Below are 21,991 nucleotides of genomic sequence, written 5' to 3'. Positions count from 1 at the left end.
GAGTGGACTCCACAAAGGAATTACAATTAATCACTACATATAAATAAGCGAGAAGAGGACGTGCAGAGACGCAACACAATAATGTACAGCATGCAAAAGAGCGCTAATGCAGCAGGTCCATAGCTGCACAGATTTGCAGCAGTGTACTGTAACTATATCTATGTATATTTGTCACATGTCCGATTTATCGTAATTTTCCCAAGGACATTCGTTCAATCACCACGTATCGTGATCATCAAGTTAAGCATGATCTGCCGATCATGGAGCATAAGGTAACCCTCCAGAATTGGTTGCCTCCAATTTTCATCTGGATACCGTATGATGTGTCACACTGGAGAATATTTACCGAAACATATATAGACTGATGAACACGAGAACAACACATTTAAAAAACTCCCGACAAGAGAAATCTTTTACCTGGGAGTATGCTACAATTAGGTGTACTCTGGTTCACTGTTAGGTTGAAGCACACGGGCCGACATGTACCGTTAAAACAGATATTACAATCGGAACCATTGGTGGTCGTATCGCATGTCGTGTATCCTGCAGTAGTAGTAGGGGTTGTTAAAGTTGTGTGTAATTCGGTGGAAGTTTGTTCGGATGTTAGCTCTGTTGAGTACCATTCGGTTGTTGAATATTGTTCCGTGGTATATTGCATAGTGGTTGATGGTTGACCAGTGAAGTATTGTTCGGTTGTTGAGAATGGTTGTTCTGTGAAGTATTCAGTTACTGGGGATTGTTCTGTTGAGTACTGTGTAGATACTATAGGCTGTTCCGTAGAATACTGTTCAATTGTCGAAGTTTGCTCTGTAGGATGTACAGTTGTTGGTGATTGCTCTGTTGAGTACTGTGTAGTTGCTAGTGGTTGCTCCGTAGAATATTGCTTAGTTGTTGGAGTCTTTTCTGTGGAAAATATAGTTGTCGAAGATTGCTCTGTTGAGTACTGTGTAGTTGCTAGTGGTTGTTCCGTAGAATATTGCTTAGTTGTTGGAGTTTTTTCTGTAGAAAATATAGTTGTCGGAGATTGCTCTGTTGAGTACTGTGTAGTTGCTAGTGGCTGTTCCGTAGAATACTGTTCAATTGTCGAAGTTTGCTCTGTAGGATGTACAGTTGTTGGTGATTGCTCTGTTGAGTACTGTGTAGTTGCTAGTGGTTGCTTCGTAGAATATTGCTTAATTGTTGGAGTCTTTTCTGTGAAAAATATAGTTGTCGAAGATTGCTCTGTTGGGTACTGTGTAGTTTCTAGTGATTGTTCCGTAGAATATTGCTCAGTTGTTGGAGTTTGTTCTGTGGAATTGGTAGGAGCTGAGTATTGTGTCGTTGTTGGAGCCTTTTCCGTGGAATATTGTTCAATTGTCGAAGTTTGTTCTGTAGCATGTACAGTTGTTGGTAATTGCTCTGTTGAGTACTTTGTAGTTGTTAATGGTCGTTCCGTAAAATATTCCTCGGTTGTTGGACTTTGTTCTGTGGAATATACAGGAGCTGAGTATTGTGTCGTAATTGGAACCTCTTCCGTAGAATATTGTTCAATGGTCGAAGTTTGTTCTGTAGAATGTACGGTTGATGGTGATTGCTCTATTGAGTACTGCGTAGTTATTAATGATTTTTCCGTAGGATATTGTTTAGTTGTGGAAGATTGTTCTATGGAATATAAAGTTGTTGGAAATTTCTCGGTTGAGTACTGTGTAGTTTCTAATGGTTGTTCCGTAGAATATTGCTTAGTTGTTGGAGTTCTTTCTGTGGTAAATATAGTTGTCGAAGGTTGCTCTGTTAAGTATTGTGTAGTTGCCAACGGTTGCTCAGTAGAATATTGTTCAGTTCTGGAAGTTTTTTCTGTAGGATATACAGTTATTGGTGATTGTTGTGTTGAGTACTGTGTAGTTTCTAATGGTTGTTCCGTAGAATATTGCTTAGTTGTTGGAGCTCTTTCTGTGGAAAATATAGTTGTCGAAGGTTGCTCTGTTAAGTATTGTGTAGTTGTCGAAGGTTGCTCTGTTAAGTATTGTGTAGTTGCCAACGGTTGCTCAGTAGAATATTGTTCAGTTCTGGAAGTTTTTTCTGTAGGATATACAGTTATTGGTGATTGTTGTGTTGAGTACTGTGTAGTTTCTAATGGTTGTTCCGTAGAATATTGCTTAGTTGTTGGAGCTCTTTCTGTCGAAAATATAGTTGTCGAAGGTTGCTCTATTAAGTATTGTGTAGTTGCCAACGGTTGCTCAGTAGAATATTGTTCAGTAGCGGAAGGTTGTTCTGTGTAATATAATGTTGTTGATGATTGCTCTGTTGAGTATTGGGTAGTTGTTAATGGTTCTTCCGTAAAATATTCCTCGGTTGTTAGACTTTTTTCTGTGGAATATGCAGGGACTGAGTATTGTGTCGTTGCAATCTCTTCCGTAGAATATTCTTCAGTTTTTGACGTTTGTTCTGTATGATATACAGATGTTGGAGATTGCTCTGTTGAGTACTGTGTAGTTTTTAATGGTTCTTCCGTAAAATGTTCCTCGGTTGATGGAGTTTGTTCTGTTGAAAATATAGTTGTCGAAGATTGCTCTATTGAGTATTTTGTAGTTGCTGGTGGTTGTTCAGTAGAATATTGTTCAGTTGTGGGAGGTTTTTCTGTGGAATATAAAGTTTTTGGAATTTTTTCTGTTGAGTACTGTGTAGTCGCTAATGGTTGTACCGTAGAATATTGTTGAGTTGTGGAAGGTTGTTCTGTGGAGTACAAAGTTGTTGGAAATTTCTCTGTTGAGTACTGTGTAGACTCTAATGGTTGTTCCGTAGAATATTGTTCAGTTGTCAAACCTTCTTCCGTTGCTGGTTCTTCCGTAAAATATTGTTCAGTCGTCGAAGGCCTTTCTGTTGAGTATTCTGCAGTTGTGACTGACTGTTCTGTAAAATACTTTGTGGTCGTTTTCGATGTCTCAGGTGAGTATTGTTCAGTCGTAGAAAATGGTTCTGTGGAATACTGCTCTGTTGTTTGAGTCGTCTCCGCAAACTGTTCGGTTCTATTTTCTTCCAAAGGATATTGTGCCGTCACAGTAACCAATGTCACACTCTCCGTCGTTCCTAAATTTAAATTTTCCGTAGTCAATGGCATTTTACTAGAACCTTCTTCGTGCGTAACAGTTTCCACAAAACTTCTTTCGCTAGATATTTCTGTAATCTCGGTAACTTCCGATACTTCTGTAGTATATTCGCCCACAGATACCGCAGTTACCGTGACGACTTCTCCAGAAGTTGCAGGCTTTTCTGAGGGATGCACATATATTGGCGTAACTATTTGAACTTTACTCGATTCAGTTGCTTTGCTACTCATAGTTGTTTCCTGTGTAGTTGACCATCCTGTAGGATACGTTACTTCAGTAGTAGTGGGAACTTGTGTTTGATTAATATAAGACACAGTGGTTGTCTCGAACAATCCTTCGGTAGGAACAGCTTCCGTAATTTCATGAGAAATATCTTTAACAGTGGGAACCTCTATAATACCGATAGTAGTACCTCTCTCACCTATCGTACTACTCTCTACAATCTCAGTACTTGTCGTTAACATCGTAGTAGTATTAAAAACCTCAACTGCTATCGTCGTAGGTATAGTCGATTCGTTTCTCTCGGACACGAAAGTAGTTTCTTCGACAATAGGAAAGTTAGTAGCCTCAGTGACCATTTCAGTCGAGAATTCGGTACTTTTCTCGTAGATCGTAGAAGAAGGATACTCTGTAGTACCAGCGTTAAATTGCGTACTGGTCGGAATTGCAGTCGTTTCATAAGTCTCTTGTGTCGAATAATTGAACGCAGTAGTGGTCGTTTGCATGGTGGTGGTGTCTGTGCAAGTATGATCGTGCTCGTCGCAGCCGCAAACTGGCCTGTGTGCTTTAACCCGACATCGAACTGCCGATCGACACTGGTCGACGCAAGGATCAACGCAGGACCCATCGACACAGGCTTCTGTGTCGCTGCACTCGTCATCGGACACGCAGATATGTTCGGTCGTGTGGTCGAGGACTGCTGCGGATACAATAGAACAATGAACACGCCGAACGAGCCGATAGAAGTCGGGTAGCTGAAGTGAAGAAGGCAGCTGAAACGTTTCAAGCGTCACTCTTTCTCGATTAGACTAACACTACCGGTCATCGTACTCGCTTACTCCAAGTAAGAGCTCTACGAATTAATTCAGATTAAGTTAAGCATGCTCGCGCGATAAATAGACAAGCTAACGGTCAGAAGTATGTATAATCGATTAGGTCTTTACAGAGACAGATGTAACGGAGAAAAAAAAAAAAATATCGTTGAACAGTGAGGACGTCGACAGAGTAGAGGCGGGAGAGTATAGGTATCTTGGAGTGAACAGTTGTATCTGTGGCATTTTGGAACCTGAAACGTTCATTTTTTTCCTCCCATCCAGACAAGGGAATACACTCTGTGTGTACGTGTTACGATTGGTCGCGGTGCACAAGCCGCTGAAAGCGTTCGCTGTTTAACACGAATTACGCGTCGAGGGGGTTCCGCTGTCTGAATGGTTTTGAAACCTGAAAAGTAGCAACTGGTATTGTTCGGTGTGAGGCGTAGTAGTATACAGAATAGTGAACGAGATAGATATTCTGGTGAACATTATTTGGTGTCGGGAAAAATCTGTATATATATATATATAAGTATAGATATCTCTATATAATATATCAAAGTTGGAGAGCGTGAGAAGAGTTCTACGAGTATTGTAGAGAATATAGAAATAAAGTAAGAGTCGTAAAGAGAGCGTGAGCGAGTAATAGATGAGAGAGATAGGTGGTGAGAAATGGTGTTTACCTTTCATGCATCCGTATTTAGTATCTGGCACAAAGCCGGGGGGACAGAACTTGCAGATAGGCTTGTGCTCCTCCACGTAACAGGGGGCATCAGCCGGACAGGTGGAGTTTCTGCATGGGTCCACGCAGCGATAGTTGCGGCACGCCAAGTCTGGAGAGCAGCCACTGTCTCGCAGGCAAATGGAGAGGGAGGGATTGCAGTTTTGTGTGCATATGCAGACGGGACGGTGGTCCAGGACGTCGCAGGTTTTATCAGCCGGGCAGGGCTTTTTCTTTCTGACGTTACACGGATTCTGGCATTTCCCGTTGACGCACGCTGCGTTCGACGGACAGTCGAAGTCCCTGGCGCACGTCAACGTGTCGGGGGCGCACGTCAGCTCCCCGACCTCGTTCACGACGAAACCGTACTTGCAGACGCACATGGGCCTGTGGTTCCGCACCTGGCATCTCTTGTTCACCTCGCACGTGTACTGGGGTGTCAAACACGGGTCGCGGCACTCCCCGTTTCGGGTGTTACAGGAGAGGCTCTCCGGACAGTCGCGATCGGACGAGCAACCGATGTTAGGCGTAGGTCTGGGATTCAACGCGTCGCATTTGGGATCTGGATGACAGGCCGTGTGGGGCATACCGATATAACACTGCGGACAGGAGCAGCGCGGCTTGTGCAGAACCACACGGCACAGGGCGTTGATCCCACAGGCACCGCGGAGACCGCACGGGTCCACGCATTGCAGGTTTATGCAGGCTTTTTCATTGGGGCACTCTAGATCGCTGGTGCATTCGCGCTCTAAATCACCGAGAAACCCACGAATTTTTTTTTTTTTTTTTGTTGTAATATATATGTCGTATTTTTTTTTTTTTTTTTTTTTTTTTAGAATTGTAGTGTTACGGTGTAGAGTCGGTGGAGAACGGGTGGTGGTGGCGGTGGTGGCGGTGGGACGACAGGAAAAAAAAAGAAAAAAGCATTTATAAGAACTGTGAAAAGAAACTTTCTCACAAATAACATAAACCACATGCTTTGTATTCGTAATACGGAAATAAGTAGGGTAGCTTTTGTGAAGAAGTAAAAATAGAGAACCGAACTTTTACAACTATTTTCCGGGACAATGGGAGACAGGATCCCCTCTCGTTGTCCAGAGAAACGAATCGATACATACTGGTGTATGTATACATGTACTTAATACGTATAAATTGGCAAGCAGCGATATTTACAACACAAGCCCCCACAGAATTCAAAAGAAAATAAGAGGGAAAAATAATGTAAAACAGTGGACAAATCCAGCAAAAAAATAACAAGCATGGGTATATGAGAATGTCCCTTTCGCAGTTCCCAATCTGTATCATATTAGTCCTATGTCTAGAAAAAGAAAACGGATCATCGGTGTTCATTCTCTGTAAAACGTGTACCTCTTTCTTTCTACGCCGTTGTAATCGAAATGCATTTGCCGTCTCTCTCTTTCTCTCTCTGTCTCTACTATTTCAGTTACTTTTATCATTCTTTTTTCGGTTTCGTTACGCTTTTTTTTTTTGCTTTTTTTTCTCGATACAAGACGATTTCCACAAGACAGATTGGATACTGAAATAAACATTCTACATATGAGTAGTTATGTGTGAGACATGTGTGAAACGTGTTCCTCCTTTCCTGGACACATTATGTACAGTATTGCCTAACTGTATAGATATAGTATGTACAGATATATATGTATCTCCGCGACCAATTGTGGGTAAAATCCAGTGTCGTAATTCTGTACCGTATTTTGTACAATATGTATATATATAGAATCGTCTAAAAAAAAAAAGAAACAAACAAACAAAACTGGTCCAATCACATCTGTCTCTCTCGATTGTTAAACGATTCACTGGATTAATACATTCTAATGGTATTACTTCAAGTCCTACTAAAGACGATCAATACATGGTTATTCTACGGACCATGTTCCTCTGTTTCGTCAGTATTGCTCGCTAGTCACAAATGCTGTACATGGAATTAATCGATCCGCCTGGTTAAACAGTTAGTAGGCCGTCTCTTACCTGTGGTGCACTCGATATCCGGCGATCCACTGGTACCGGGTGGACACCTGCACACGAATATCGCACCGTCCCGTATGCATTCAGCACCCTTGCCGCAACCGATCGTGCGACAGTCGCTCAAGCTCTTCTCCACGGTACCTGTCCTCACAATCAAAAATTTAAATAGGCGTGAACATTCGCATCGAAGATAAAAAGAAATTCGAGTGGCTGGATTTCTTCTCTTTTCCTTCTCGACTCAAAAGGAGATAGATTTCATTGTAATTGAAACACTTTTGTAAATGAAACGTAAGAAGGAAGCTCTGTACTTGAGGGTTGAAAATCAGTATTATGATATGTAGGTTTGGTTAAACGCGTGTACTCACAGGCTTGCATTGGATCACCGGATGGATAGTTCGGTGGACAGTAGCACTGCGGTTGGTTCTTGTAGATCCTGCAGACAGCATTCACTCCGCAACGTATGTCCCTGCACAGCTCTCCACCGTCGCAGATGCAAACCTGGTGAGGATCTCCGTGGCATCCAGGATCGCAGGTGCACTCGAATCCGTTCAAAGTCTCTCTGCACTTCGCGTTCACTCCGCAAGGTCTCCTTAAGCACTCGTCTCCTCCTGGAACAGCAATTTCAAACATTATTATCAATCATCCGGCTATAACAAGACTATATTTGAACTTCAAGAAGAATGGAACTTTCGTTACCTTTCTTGCAATTGATCTTGGGATTTCCGTAATGTCCAGGTGGACAAGAGCACTGCGCCTTTCTGTTGACCACTCTGCACTGCGCGTTGAAGCCACAGACACCGTGTTGCAGGCAAGGATTCGTGCAGACGCCATCCTCGCTGCAGCGTTTGTTCGCCTCGCAATCGTCGTCCCGATGGCACTCCAGTTGGTAGCATTCTTGACTAGGCTCTCCCTGGAATCCCTCTGGACAAAGACACACAGCTCTGTGGTTCGAGACGCGACACAGAGCGTTGATCCCGCAGGGTGACCCGTTGGCAGAGCATGGATCCTCGCATTGACCGCTCACGCAGGATAAAGATGAAGGACAGTCCGAGTGAGTGCGGCAACCTATCAGGCACAGCCCTCCGTCGCAAACGTAACCCTGTCGCGAGTGAGAAAATATATTTGCGATGAAAAAGAAGTTGTAGATTTTCATATTAAGGATTTTGTAGGGTTTTATTAGTACCTTTGGACAGTAATTGTTCACGTCACACTTGATGCGACATTTTCCCGAATGACAGACCTCGCCACAGGAACACTGATCCTGACCAGAACAGCTCTTCGTGCAGAAACCAATCTCGTCGCATTCGCAGGTGCTGTCACAAGGGATCATGGACTTCGCGCAACTGACCAACGCGTTTCCGTAGTAATTCGCTGGACAACTGCATTGAGCCACGTGATTTGCCACGCGACATCCGGCGCATTCTCCGCAAGCTTTTCCACCCTCGCACGGGTCTGCGAAATAAAAACGAGAGGCGGAAGTTGAACAAGAAACGCAACATCTCCGACAACGTTTAACGTCGCTATTATCATGTCTACCCACTTCTGCACTCGTTATTCACGCAAGACTCGTCGTTGGGGCAGGTGTTATCGCTGCGACATCCGATGTCGCATAATCTGTTCTGGCAAATCTGATTAGCCGCGCAGTGATCGTCGCTGTTGCAGATGGCCTTGCAAATACCACCGTCGCAGCGCTCGTCGCCCAGGCAATTAGCGTCGCTGCAAAATGATTTACGTACCGAGAGATCGACTCGCGAGGAGCAACAAGAAGTTCGCGTCGCGTACCGCGAATGCTTAATCGCCTCACCTCCTACACGTGGCATAACAGGATCTCCCGTAACAAGTCTGACCGGTCGCGCATTCCAGTTCCGCGGTGCAAGGCAGGAACGCCTGTTTGCAGCCAATTAGAGGCTCCCCGACTAATGGCGCGGGACAGGCGCACGATTTCTGATGATTCACGACCGTGCACTTGGCGTTCACACCGCAGGCATCGCGCAACGAACAAGGATCTGCGAACCGCAGAGATAAAGAGGGAGTGCACTCGAAATATGTAACAAATAAATCAAACATATTAACGATAATTACTACGGCTGTAAAATTTCCTACCTTGACACTGGTTATTTATGCACGCGAAATTCTCCTGGCACTCGACGTCAGCTCGACATCCAATCACGCAAACCAGTCCCTCGCAGATCTCTCCGCTCCTGCAGTCCTCGTCCCTTCTGCACAGTGATTTGCAGATACCAGAAGGATCGCAGCGTTCGTTACTCAGACAGTTCGAGTCCGTGGAGCACACAGGCGTGCAGACGCCTCCTATGCAGGCTGTTCCTGTTCCGCAATCTCTGTTCGCTTGACAGGCTGATCCTGGTGATCTCAAGCAGGCCACTTTCGCGGTTGGATTCGGTATGAAACCCGCGGGGCACGAACAAGTGGCTCGTTGATTGAAAACGGTGCACTTGGCGTTTGGTCCGCAGGGTGTTGCCTCGCACGGGTTAGTGCATTTGTTTGTGATGCACGCTTCATTTGCGTTACAGTCCTCGTCCGCGCGACAACCAAACGTGCACATGTTGTGCAGACAGATATGGCCCAGGAAGCAATCGTTGTCGAGTCTGCAGGTGAGCAGACAGTTGCCACGGATGCATTTCTCGTTGAACGCGCATTCGTTGTCGGTGATACAGATCGGCAGGCAGACGTTGTCGCGACAGGTGTTGCCAACGCTGCAGTCGTTCGTGTCTCTGCAGGATACTGGCACTGGAAACATTCAATATTGGGAAATAAAAATATTTTATAGCATTCAAATCGTTTCGACTGTCTATGGAAATGTCTGTGGAAGTATCGGAGCGGAAATTTAAAGAAACGTGGAACTCACGTCTAACGCATTCTACTTCCGAGTTGCCAGTGAAGCCAGGTGGACAGCTACACTGCTTAATGTGACTCCTCACGTCGCAATCCGCGTTTATTCCGCACGCGGCTCTCACGTTGCAAGGATCCAGGCATTGTCCATTCAGGCACACGTCCGACAGGTTGCATTCCTCGTCCGATTGACAGGACGCTGGAAGAATTTCAAATTACGTAGCTATCGAACCGCGATCGCGATCACGACGGACGATCCCTGCGGTACGTTAGACAATACTTACGTCGACAGATACCCTCGTAACAGTAGGTATTGGGCGAGCAGTCGACCGCTGACGAACAAATAACCGGTTTAGGTCTACAGCCTATACTTAGATTGTTCGGATCACCCTCGTAATCGGATCGACACTGACAGGCTGCCGCGTGATTAATGGCAACGCAGTCTGAGTTAGGTCCGCACTGTGTACGTGAGCAAACATCTGAAATATACGAATCAGAGTCGTCAAGACAGATCAATTTTCAATATATACATTTTGCAACATATTTTACGCAACATTAAACAGAAACAAGAAATACAATCGAATGCAAAATGTTCATTTGCATTAAGATAGACTAAGTTAAAAGTTTGTTACGTACCAAAGCATTTAGGTATGTTGTTAACGTCTATGCACTTGGCAGTCAACGGGCAATCTTCGTCTTGCAAACATTCCACTGGTGGTTGACAGCCGCTATTGTAAGGATCCCCAACCATACCCTGTTGACAGTGGCATTTGAAGGAGCCTCTGGAGTTTTCGCAAACAGCGCCTGGAGCGCAGGGTTCGTTCAGACAGTAATCGATCAGTTGGCATCCGTGAGTTGGTTCTCCAGTGTAACCCGGTTGACAAGTGCAAACCTATTCGAATTAATACCAATTACGAGTCGTTAGGAGTCGTTACTCCTCGACGAGAAATTCAATCTTCAAATAATTCTCTAAATAAAAACCTACCTGCACGTGTCTCTCCGCTGTACAAATAGCATTAACACCACAAGGATTGTGGGCCAAACAAGCGATTCTACATTTGTGCATATCACAGATCTTTTCTCCAGTGCAATCGTCGTGGGTTTCACACTCGATAGGTTGACAGCCAATCTTATCGTCCTTTGGATTCCCGTAGAATCCAGACTTGCAAGAACAGACTGCCTTGTGCTTATCCGCCTTGCACTCCGCGTTTCGTCCGCAGAGGACCAAATCGCAGGCCTTCTGACATTCCGCTTGTCCAATATTATTCTTGATGCATCTCTCGTCGTAGGAACAATCGTCGTTCGATGTACAACGCAATTCTTGCACACAGATGTTGTTGTGGCAGTACTGATATTCGGGACAGCTGGAGTTACTCTTGCAGGTGGGCTGGCAGAGGCCGTTAATACAAAGCTGATCGCCTATGCAATCTCTCGTGCTGCCACAGAGTGCTGTAACAATCGTGCAAATGTAAAAGATTCATAATAACAAGATTTCAACTAAAAATTTAAGTAAATTTTTGATGTATTTTTATACCTGTACATATTCCTCCATTGCAAGCTGATCCTGTGGCGCACTGAGAGTCCGATTTACAGTATTGAACAGGTGTACACCCTAAATTAGGATCACCTGTGCCACCAGGTTGACACGTACAGACTGCACTATGATTTAGAGCAGAACAGTCCGCCCCTTGACCACAGACGTTCGACAGGGAGCAAGGATCGACGCATTTGTGATTGAAACATGCGTCAGAAGGACTGCAGTCGCTGTGGTAGTTGCATTCCAGATGAACACACTCAGACTGAAATTGAAAGAAAGGAAATAGTAATAATTATAAAAAAAAATTAGATTAGTTAGTCTTGGATTAATTTCACACTTACTGCTGGATTGCCAGTGGTCTGACCAGGACACTTGCAAAGTGGAACGTGGTCCCGAACGAAGCATTCCGCGTTCCTCCCGCAGACAGCTGAGACGTCGCAGGGGTTCGTGCATTTGTTGTCGATGCAAGCGGCAGAATTTGGACAATCGAAGTCCGTGAAACAATCTCCTGGCTGTTTGCAACCGGATTTGAAGGGATCTCCGACCAGACCGTGAGGACACACGCAAGCGTAGGAGCCTTCTGTGTTCTGGCAGCTGTAATAAATATTGTATTACTGCGAAATCAATTCGAATTTGATGTGACAGCACGTGGAAATATTATAATCACTTACTTTGCAGTAGAGTGACAAGGATTTCTCAAACACTCGTTCACATCCACGCAAATGTCACCGACTAATTCGAAACCAGGGTAACATTTGCATATTCCAGTATGATCGGAAGCTATGCAGTTGCCGTATCCGCAATTGACTTGATTACAAGGACCTGAATTATTAACAAAATTAATTCATATCATATTGCATCTAATCAGTAATTTGGAGAGAGATATATAATTCTGAACATAATTCTCCACTCACTGCTGCATTTGTTGGTATCCTGATTACAATACTTGTCCGTGGGGCAGTCGTTGTTAGAGAGACATTCCACTTTGAAACATCCTGAGGAGTCACCAATGTAACCAGGCTGGCATTGGCACGCAGCTGTGTGATCCAAAACGGAGCAAACGGTATTCAATCCGCAGTCGACCAAAGAGCAAGGGTCGGTGCAGTTGTGCTGGATGCAAGCCTGTGAATCGGGACAATCCGTGTGTAGGGTGCACTGGTGAGGAATAACACAGCCTGCTCCCAAAGGATCGCCAGCTGTGCCTTGAGGACAAACGCAGCGATAGGATCCACGAAGATTGACGCACTCTGCACTGGGATGGCATGGATGATCGTCGCATTCGTTTATGTCTAAGCAATGCTCCGGTCCAGCGATGAACCCGTAACTACATCTGAGGAACAAAAAATGGTTATAAAGTGTTCGAGACAAAAATTATCCGATGCCTCGATCGTGGTACGTACTTGCACTTGTTGTTGATGCACACTTCGTTATCGTTACAGCCGGCGTCAGACGTACAACCCACTTCGCACGTTCCATCGATGCACAACTCGCCAGGCAAGCAATTGCTATCGCTGTAACACACTTTCACGCATATTCCATTCTTGCAGCGCTCTCCTGCCGCACAGTTGTTCTGCTCGCTGCACTGACATTGGCAGAACCCAGAAACGCACATGTGCTGACTAGGACAGTCCTGGGGACCCTCGCAAATGCTTGGCACTCTAACGCAGCCTTGCTGAGGCGTAGGATTCCCGTGAAAGCCTAGGGGACAGGTGCAGGTTGTCGCATGATTGGTGGAGCTGCAAACTGCGTTTGGACCACAGACGTCTGTTCTCTTGCATGGATCTGGAAGAAGAATTAAAATACATTTCGTTTATACACGACTGTAGAATGAACTACCCTGAAATACTTGGTAAAAGTATTCTGAAGAAATACCTTGACACTTGTTCTGGATACAGGACTCTGAGGAAGGACAGTTCTTATTGCTTCGACATCCGAGGACGCAAAGTCCATTCACGCAAGCCTGATCGTTTTGACACTGCGTGTGGGTGACGCAAGGCACCATGCACTTGTTATTCACACACTTTTCATCGGAAGAACAATCAGTAGCTGCTCGACAAACAGCAATGCACTGTCCTTCGAGGCAGACGCTCTCCTCGCAATCAGCATCGACGCTGCAATAATTCATGGCACGAACGCATCCATCCTGTGGTCCCTTCGAGGACGGGATAAACTTGTGAATACACTTGCAGACAGGCTGTCCATTAATAATTTCGCAGATCGAGTTCGATCCACAGGCATTTTCGCAGGGATTCGCGCAACGATGATTGTGGCAGATGGAGTGCACTGGACAGTCCTTAGCGCTGGCGCAATAACCCTCCAGTTGGCAGCCTTTCACGTAAGGATCCCCGACCGTGTTAGATGGACATTGGCAGACAGGATTATTCGATGGTCCCGGGACGCAGAGGGCCGTCTCGTGGCAAGGATTCGGATGGCAAGCTTCGATGGCAACGCACTCCACGTCTGCGACAGGATTAGGCCTCAGCCCCGGAGGACATTGGCAGATCGCTCTGTGGTCATCCGCGATGCAGACTGCGTTCACGCCGCAAGCATTCTCGTCGCAAGCGTCGTAACAAGTGTGCGTCAGTCTGTTACAAAGCTGAGTAGGTGGGCAATCGATGTTGTAGACGCAAGGAACAGCCTTACATCCCTTGACGACGTCGTTAGGATCGCCAGCGTAGAGGCCAGGTGGACATTCACAGTTGGCAACGTGATTATGGACCACGCACAGAGCGTTTGGACCGCAGGAGACAAAGTTACAGACTGGTTGACAAGTCAGAAGACCATCCTTGGTACTTCTACAGGTCTGATCCTCAGGACACTCACTGTCGGTGGAACACTGATCCTTCCTAGGAGTTTGGCATCCCTGACGATCGTTTGGATTTCCAACGAAACCGGGTAGACACTCGCAACGACCACGATGCCTCTCCGCCACGCACTGAGAGTTGACCGCGCAGGTGAAGCTTCGACATACAGGGACGCACTTTAGCACACCAAGGGCGTCGGGTCTGCAAGCTTCCACGGTGTGACAATCATCGTCGGAGATGCAATCAGGAACCGATGGCTTCTCGCAGGATGATAATATAGGATTCCATTCGTAACCGTCTTGACACTTGCAGGTAGCGTGGCCAGGGATTATATCTGGCTCGCACTTCTGATGGGCGCCACAAACGACTTTGCTGCAAGGGTTAACGCAATCGCGAACACCACCGTCCAGAAGGATACAGAAAGCTCCATCCGCACAGTCCGAATCGCGGGTGCATCCAGGTTTTACCACCGATTTCGACGGTTGACAGCCCTCTATCAGATTGCTAGGATTGCCCTGGTATCCGTCAATACACAAACACGAAGACACGTGGTTCTGAGTGACGCACAACGCGTTTGGGCCGCACTGTAGCTTGCTGCACGCATCCACGCACTTGCGAACACCTTTTCCAACTTGGAAACAGATCTGCTGAGGCTCGCAATCGAGATCGTTGGAGCAATGACCGTGTAGATAACATCCTTTAGCCAAATCATTGGGATTGCCGCTGTATCCAGGTGGACAGACGCAAGCTCCGTCCTGGCAGACTGATCTGGGACCGCATTTCACGTCGCTGCAACGATTTATGCACTTGCCGGACACGCAACTGTAGTCCAACGGACAGGGAACCGAGTCGCTGCAGATGCAGGTGGAAGGATCGGTGCAGGGACCGACTTGAACTTGTTGGCAGCCAATGAAGGGATTACCAAAGAAGCCTTCTATGCAGCGGCAGTCGTAGCTGCCAATTGTGTTGATGCATACAGCGTTATTTCCACAAGCGTTTCCATTGCACTCGTTGATGTCTGGAAAAGAAATAAAGTTTTCGTGAAAGATTATGAGCTTTCGTGACTCACACACAATTATCGATACTTATTCACAGATTAAACAACTTTTCGTACGAACCATGACACTGAATGTAAGGGTTCCCAGCATATCCAGGTGGACACAGACACTCGACAGCGTTTGGTCCAGCGTTGCAATGTGCATCCTTGCCACAGAGCGCAGTAGAACAATCAGACTTCTGTTGTACACCACAGCCGTGGTACGGGTTTCCGGTGGTACCAGGATTGCAGACACACTTCGATTCCTGTAGAGTATACTCGCAGTGAGCGTTGGATCCACAACCAGGATCGCAAACAGCTGGATGAATGGCTGTGAAATAAGGTAGCATCGATTGAGTGACAAGTCCACGAATTCTTCACATACGTCCAGTCTGATACTTACGTGGCATGCAAAGAAGATCTGGATTTCCAATGAAATACGGATTGCACACACACTTGTTGGTTGCTGGGTCACAAGAGGCACCAACCCCACAAACGATGCCTTCGCAACGTCGCTTGCATCTTCCGCTTATACACACGCTTGGCTCTACGCAGGGGACTTCCGGAGAACAGACATCCGGTTGGCACTGACCGCCAGGGAATGGGTTGCCCATGAAACCTTCGATACACTTGCAGGTTGGTCCATCGTAACTCACGATGCACTGTGCTCCGGATCCACAGACGAAGCCATCGCACTCTGCGCAATTACGACAGATTTCTCTTTCATTACGTTGGAACGACCGTGTGAAATATTAGGATTACTTAGCGCTGACGTGAAACGAAACGTATTACATCCAAAAAAGTATTCGCACGCTATGAACTTTTGGCGTTTATTGAAAATATCTTTTTTAGGGTATCTTACGGAAAGGAAATATCGCAAATTAGTGGAAAAATTTTTACCAAGTATGAATACTACAGGTGCTATGTTTAGACTACTCATCCTCTTTTTTAACCTTATTTTACCCGGATAATGAACCGCGGACCAACCAATTAACTGGTGACCGCTAAACAAGATGCCCAAACATTTGCATAAACAATTTCGAAGCCGTGTAAGAGTTACGTAACAGTACTCACGTGAGACGCATTCGTTGTTCTTGCCCTCAACGAATCCAATCACGCATCTGCACCAGGCAGCATGCTTGTCAGGCTCGCAGTAAGCGTTCGGTCCGCAAGGTATATTGTCACAAGGATTCACACATCTTCCACTGACACAGGCGAAGATGTTATCGCAATCGTCGTTAGAGGAGCACTCAGTCTTTGGTACTGCGACTCCAGTGCAACCAGCCCCGTAAGGATCGCCCACTGTTCCCTTTGGACACTCGCAGATGTGGTCGCCCTTGGTGTTGATACAGTAGGCGCCGTGTCCGCAGGGGTTGTTTGCGCACTCGTTCACGTCTATGCAGCCGTGTTGAGGGTCTCCTTCGTAGCCTGCCTCGCACATGCATCTTGGTGGATCGCTTGGTGTACATTTCGCGTTTATACCACATGGAAACCGGTCGCAAGGATCTGGAAGAAAGAGAAACAGGCTCGTTTCAAGAAACATCCTTGAGTCGAGAGAATTGACGTTTTATACTTACTCTTGCAAAGGTTTCCATCGAGAGGGTCTGTGTAGAATGGAGGTGGGCAAACGCATTCGCCGGGTTGCACGCACTTTTCGTTAGCTTTGCACTCGCTGTCGCTGGTGCACCGTTTCTGAGCTGGAGAACAGAGGCCATTGTAAGGGTCTCCGCCATAGCCGTGTGGACAGACACATTGATGGGATCCTGGAAGGTTTATGCACTCTGCCCCGTAGCCACACACTTGGTGTCCAACGATGCACTCGTTTATATCTGTAAATCGATATCAATTGAATACCATGAGGAAATTATAAATTGATAATTGAGGAAAGAAGAAAATTTTGATATAAACCTTCGCAAGAACCATCAACCTTGGTGGTGTATCCCTTGGGACAAGCACAGTAGCTGACTCCGCCAGCAATGGTAATACACTCCGCACCATTAGGACACTTTTCTCCCTTGGAACATCCGGCTAACATGCATTTTCCATTAACGATCTTATACGGAGGCTGGCATTGGCACTCGATACTATTACATTCTGCAATTATCATACGTTAAATGTAAAATTAAAAACTTATGGAACTAATTGAACAGCAACATAAGTTTAATAAAAATGTTTCACCTTCGCAAAGGGAGAAAGGATTCCCATTGAATCCAGGCGGACACTGGCACTCGTAGCTTCCAGGCAAGTTTTTACAAATGGCGTTAACACCGCAAGCAGGTTTATCCCTAAGCTCCATGCACTCATTGATATCCCTGCATTTACCACTCTCGTGGTCCCTGGTGTATCCCCTCTGACAAATACAGACGCTGCTGCCCACGAATTCATCCTTAATGCACTGTTCTCCAGCAGGACATGGGGTGCTTGGTCCGCAAACGTGAGGAGCCTTCGACTCCTGGCAACCACCGCTGTAAGGATCTCCCGTGGTACCACTGGGACACTGACACGAAAAGGATCCTGGCTCGTTATTACAGATTGCACCCTGAGGACAAGGATTGATCGCGCACTCGTCGATGTCTCTGCAACCACCCTTCACTCCTGGCTTCCCTGTGTAACCACTGCGACAAAGACACGTCGCCACGTCGTTGGATAACATGCAGTGGGCGTTTGGTCCGCAGGATAGATCTTCGCAAGGATCTGATTTCACAAAATAGAGATATAATTATGAAAGTTCCCTGAATTCGCATTTTTAATCTTGTTTAAACGAATACGTACGTCTACAATCGTTTCCAACATTGGGTTCAGGACACAGACAGCGTTTCTGTGGATCGCAAATGGCATTTCCGGGACAGTCGCCGTCGACTTCGCAGGTAACTATACCGACACACTTGATGTAAGGATCAGGATCCGGTATGGTGCCTTCTGGACAAGCACACGAGTAAGAACCCTCGTTATTTGTGCATGTGGCGCCGTGTCCACAGGCGTCCAATCTGGTACATTCATCTACGTCTGTATTTGAAGATAGCACATCGAAAATATTAATATTTTCAATTTAGAAATGGTTTCGTAATCGTTCAACTATGGTGAACTGAATTTTGATATACCCAAGCACTGTTTAAAGGCGTTCCCAGAAAATCCAGGTTTACATTGGCAACTGAAACCTCCTAAAGTATTCGTGCAGATCGCGTTTTTCCCACAGCGTCCCGATGGTCCGTTTACCGCGTCGCATTCGTTTATATCTAATCGAACAACGCATACATTACTCACAACTTATCAATCGAACATTTATTCCGTGTTTCGTAATTGAAAAAGTTGATTGCGAAACACTTACCCACGCATCCAGCCGCGATATCGTTCGGATTGAAAGTCCAGCCGTCTTCGCATATGCAATAAGCTTCGTGACCGTCCGCTTTACAATACGCGTGGTCTCCGCAAGTCACTTCGTCGCAGGGTGCTGCAAAAAATAAGACCAGACTCACGGCGATCTCTCCAAAACCGATATCGTTCCTCAATTGGAATCAATTCTTAACGTGGTTACCTTTGCAGGGTATGTGGGGCGGAGTTCCAACGAAACCAGACTCGCATTCGCAATGGTAACTACCCCTGGTGTTGCTGCAGATCGAGGCAGGTCCGCAGGGGTTCGAGAGACACTCGTCGAGGTCCACGCACTCCGCTCCAACGGCCTTGAACCCGTTCTTGCAGAAGCACTGCCCCTCGATGCACTCGGCGTTGTTCACGCAGTCGAAGTTCGATTTGCAAAGGGTTGTTACGTCGGTCTGAACAGTTTTATATCCCACAGATTATTATTTGATGAACAATGGATTGGTAAAGCGAGTGAAAATTAGAAAATTACCTGTTCACAAGCGATTGTCGGATTTGGATTGGCACTGTATCCTGGTGGACAAACGCAATTGTAACCAGGCTCCGTGTTCTTGCATGTCGCGTACTTTCCGCAAGGGTTCTCCAATGCTGTACACTCGTCTATGTCTAAGGAACAGGAAAAGAAAACGCTCGAAACTAACGAAAATCAAGGAAGTCAATGCTAACGCGTAGAATATTAGAGAAGGAAATTATTATCTCGCTGTCTTATAATTTAATTGCAAATGAGCAAACATCTACAGTCTAAATTCGGGTAATCGAGTATGGACGATCATTAAGACAGCGAGCTGCAAACATTCCAAAACGTTCAGACATTCTTTCCGACTCGATGAAGGAGAACAAAGAACTGTAATCTCAGTTGCTAACCGCTGCATCCCTTAAACGGGTCTCCAGTGTAGTCCGCCTTACAACTGCATACGAAGCTGCCGATCGTGTCACTGCATTCAGCGTTCTCGCCGCAAGGGTTTGCCTCGCATTCGTTCACGTCTGTTAATCAATACGGTTAATCGGACGGTGAGCATTAATTTCTACCGTTTGTTACTTGCGATCGGACTATTAAGAAATTAAAGAAGTGAGTCTGTAAGAGCAGAGGAAGAGAGAGAGAGAGAGAGAGAGAGAGAGAGAGAGAGAAAGAGAGAAAGACTATGGAATGACTCTGAATAAAGAAGAGTTAGGAGGTGACTGACTTTCGCACAGTGTTAGTCCTTGACCGATGAAACCCTGGGGGCAGATGCATTTGTACGATCCGGGCACGTTGATGCATCTTGCGTTCTCCGCGCATGCATCCGACCGACTGCACTCGTTCACGTCGATGCAACCGTGCGTTGGATCCATCTGATAGCCAGCCCGACATCTGCACTCGAAGCTACCCTCTGTGTTCACGCAATCGGCGTCCGTGCCGCACGTTGCGCCCTCCTCGCACTCGTTTATATCTGTTAGTGCGATGGTTAGTGCTCTTTACTACGCTGTTCTCGATTAATTCCTGGTACATTAATCGCGTTATCGCGCGTAGCGAATGTTAAGTCTTTACTTGTTAACGCTATTAAGTACGGGGCTATTAACATACGAGAAGCCTGGATACTGTTACTTCAATTAATGCGGTACATAATTACTAATGCAAACTGCCTTCGACGATGTTCTCTTTTACCGGCGTCTAATTGTATCGTGTCTCTCGTCACTTACCATTCTCGAAATTCTAGCGAACGAGTTTGGATAGTAAAAGTACGAATCGTGACTCGTCGAGGATAAATGTTTCGGATAATTAGAGAATCGAGCTACCCACCGTGACAGCCTATCCAAGGATCGCCGCTCATTCCTTCCGGGCAAGAGCAGCGGAAACTGCCGTGCACGTTTGTGCACTGAGCTGAACGACCGCAAGGGCTGCGCGAGCATTCGTCGATGTCCACGCATTCCTCCTCAGGATTGCCGTTATAGCCCTCGGGACACTCGCATCTGTGGCTACCCGGCAGATTTACGCAGAGCGCACCCCTTCCGCAAGCACCCGCGTAATCGCATTCGTTGATGTCGATACACTAAACAACATTCAAAATTCCTTCGCGATCATTTCAATTTAACCCCTTAAATCACCGCTTAATTGGAAAACTTATAAAACTACAACCCCTTACGAAGGGGTGTCAAATCTTCTTCATCGTCTCTATAATAATTTCATCGCGAGCATGCAATTTTATGATTACGTTATTCCATTGTCACCGCGTGTATTCAAGTATTTGTAAGAATTCTCACAGTTTCGTATGGGTCTCCCGTGAATCCGTCTTGACAGGCGCAGCTGTAATTACCCGGCACATTGTGGCAGACCGTATTGTCCCCGCAGGCGCCTTCGATCGTGCACTCGTCCACGTCCTCGCAGCGCACCTCGCCGTCCCCGATGTAGCCGGGCTTGCATTTGCATAGGAAGTTCGACGGCAAGTTGCAGCACTCCGCGTTCTCGACGCATCTCGCAGCGAGGACCGGGTTATCGCACTCGTTGATGTCTGCAGACAGGCGCGACGCGCGGTGTGAGGTAAAACGGAACGGCGCGCTCGACAAATGGACTGTTGGATAAGAATGATCGCGCGCGCATACCTTCGCAATGGAAGCCGTCGCCTTGGTAGCCGGGGAAACAGGAACATTGGAAGCTACCGAGGGTATTCGTGCAATGCGCGAATATATCACAGGGCCGATACTTGCACTCGTTCTCGTCTGAAATGTGTGAAACGTTCGCGTGAAACACGAGCAACGTGCGTTGCCGTCCGATGTCATTTTTACGTAACCCTCGCACTCGATACACGCGCGCATACCTGAATTCATTAAAACTAATCAGGCGCGTATATACTTGCTGAGAGTTATTTCAGATAGTTAGAGCGTGATGTTTCTCCTTTATTCGTGGTACAAGGAGGCTACGTTTCGTTTAATCGGTCCAATTTTATATAAAGTAAATGGAGTATTTCTGCTATTAATGATTGACGAAGGAAAGTTTAAAAATTGCAAACAGATCTGGTCCACGCAAGAAAGTTTAAGAAACCATCCAGTCTGCGGCGAGTTCACTCACCTGGTACCTGACAATTGCAACCACCGAAACCGTCGTTGCAGTGGCAGACGGAGTCGAGGCAGACGCCGTTCAGACACCTGGTCCCGTCCTCTTTCGTGCAATCATCTGTCGAAAACAAAGAGAGGAAAGCTTAATCAACGATTCGTCCTGGGTAAGACTCGAGCGGCGCAACACAATCCCTTAGTCATCAGCTGAGAAAACAACAACGCCGCGTTGGAAATGACGATTACGGTGAGTAATTCGTTCCTCGAGCCGTCTTACGTAAACCGTGCTCATCAACGTCGTGCTCGTCGGGACGAAACAGCGTTCTACGCGCGTGCGAACGCGTTTGCGGGATAATGAGAAAAAATCAATGCCAGCGATTAAACGGCGGCGGAAGAGCGGTTCGATGCCGAGGAGAAACGTGACGACAGGTACGCGACTTCCAGTAATTACCGTGACGAGGCGACGCGTTGCGCGTTCGCGTGAGCGTGCCCGCGGTTTTCGCGCGCGAATCGCTCGCCTGGCTGCCGT

The 21,991-nt window shown here is 46.4% G+C and overlaps 2 protein-coding genes across 2 annotated transcripts in view; both read right to left on the bottom strand.

Annotated features, from left to right (window-relative positions):
- Dpy (fibrillin-like protein dumpy) overlaps window positions 1-21,991 on the bottom strand; it is a 106,713-nt gene that overhangs the window by 60,338 nt on the left and 24,384 nt on the right. Inside the window, 35 exon segments of the mRNA XM_076899974.1 lie at window positions 4,801-5,586; window positions 6,831-6,968; window positions 7,193-7,435; window positions 7,524-7,926; window positions 8,011-8,279; window positions 8,368-8,543; window positions 8,632-8,833; window positions 8,931-9,575; window positions 9,694-9,876; window positions 9,962-10,156; window positions 10,314-10,569; window positions 10,663-11,126; window positions 11,212-11,476; window positions 11,556-11,808; window positions 11,886-12,036; window positions 12,129-12,544; window positions 12,615-12,996; window positions 13,087-15,036; window positions 15,137-15,385; window positions 15,458-15,751; window positions 16,129-16,560; window positions 16,632-16,883; window positions 16,963-17,148; window positions 17,233-17,748; window positions 17,827-18,060; window positions 18,156-18,290; window positions 18,383-18,505; window positions 18,590-18,827; window positions 18,905-19,038; window positions 19,297-19,416; window positions 19,617-19,862; window positions 20,213-20,462; window positions 20,674-20,921; window positions 21,013-21,129; window positions 21,479-21,583. Of these exon segments, the coding sequence (XP_076756089.1) occupies window positions 4,801-5,586; window positions 6,831-6,968; window positions 7,193-7,435; window positions 7,524-7,926; window positions 8,011-8,279; window positions 8,368-8,543; window positions 8,632-8,833; window positions 8,931-9,575; window positions 9,694-9,876; window positions 9,962-10,156; window positions 10,314-10,569; window positions 10,663-11,126; window positions 11,212-11,476; window positions 11,556-11,808; window positions 11,886-12,036; window positions 12,129-12,544; window positions 12,615-12,996; window positions 13,087-15,036; window positions 15,137-15,385; window positions 15,458-15,751; window positions 16,129-16,560; window positions 16,632-16,883; window positions 16,963-17,148; window positions 17,233-17,748; window positions 17,827-18,060; window positions 18,156-18,290; window positions 18,383-18,505; window positions 18,590-18,827; window positions 18,905-19,038; window positions 19,297-19,416; window positions 19,617-19,862; window positions 20,213-20,462; window positions 20,674-20,921; window positions 21,013-21,129; window positions 21,479-21,583 (11,256 nt within the window).
- On the bottom strand, window positions 213-4,131 carry LOC143425996 (uncharacterized). Its single transcript, XM_076899097.1, has 3 exons — window positions 4,125-4,131; window positions 418-4,005; window positions 213-307 (listed from the first exon to the last, which is right to left on the bottom strand). The coding sequence occupies exons 1-3, from the start codon at window positions 4,129-4,131 to the stop codon at window positions 213-215; spliced, it is 3,690 nt and encodes a 1,229-aa protein (XP_076755212.1).

The sequence above is a fragment of the Xylocopa sonorina genome, chromosome 8, assembly GCF_050948175.1.
Source record: "Xylocopa sonorina isolate GNS202 chromosome 8, iyXylSono1_principal, whole genome shotgun sequence".
Classification (NCBI taxonomy): Eukaryota; Metazoa; Arthropoda; class Insecta; order Hymenoptera; family Apidae; genus Xylocopa; species Xylocopa sonorina.
This window is presented reverse-complemented; position numbering and strand designations above follow the sequence as displayed.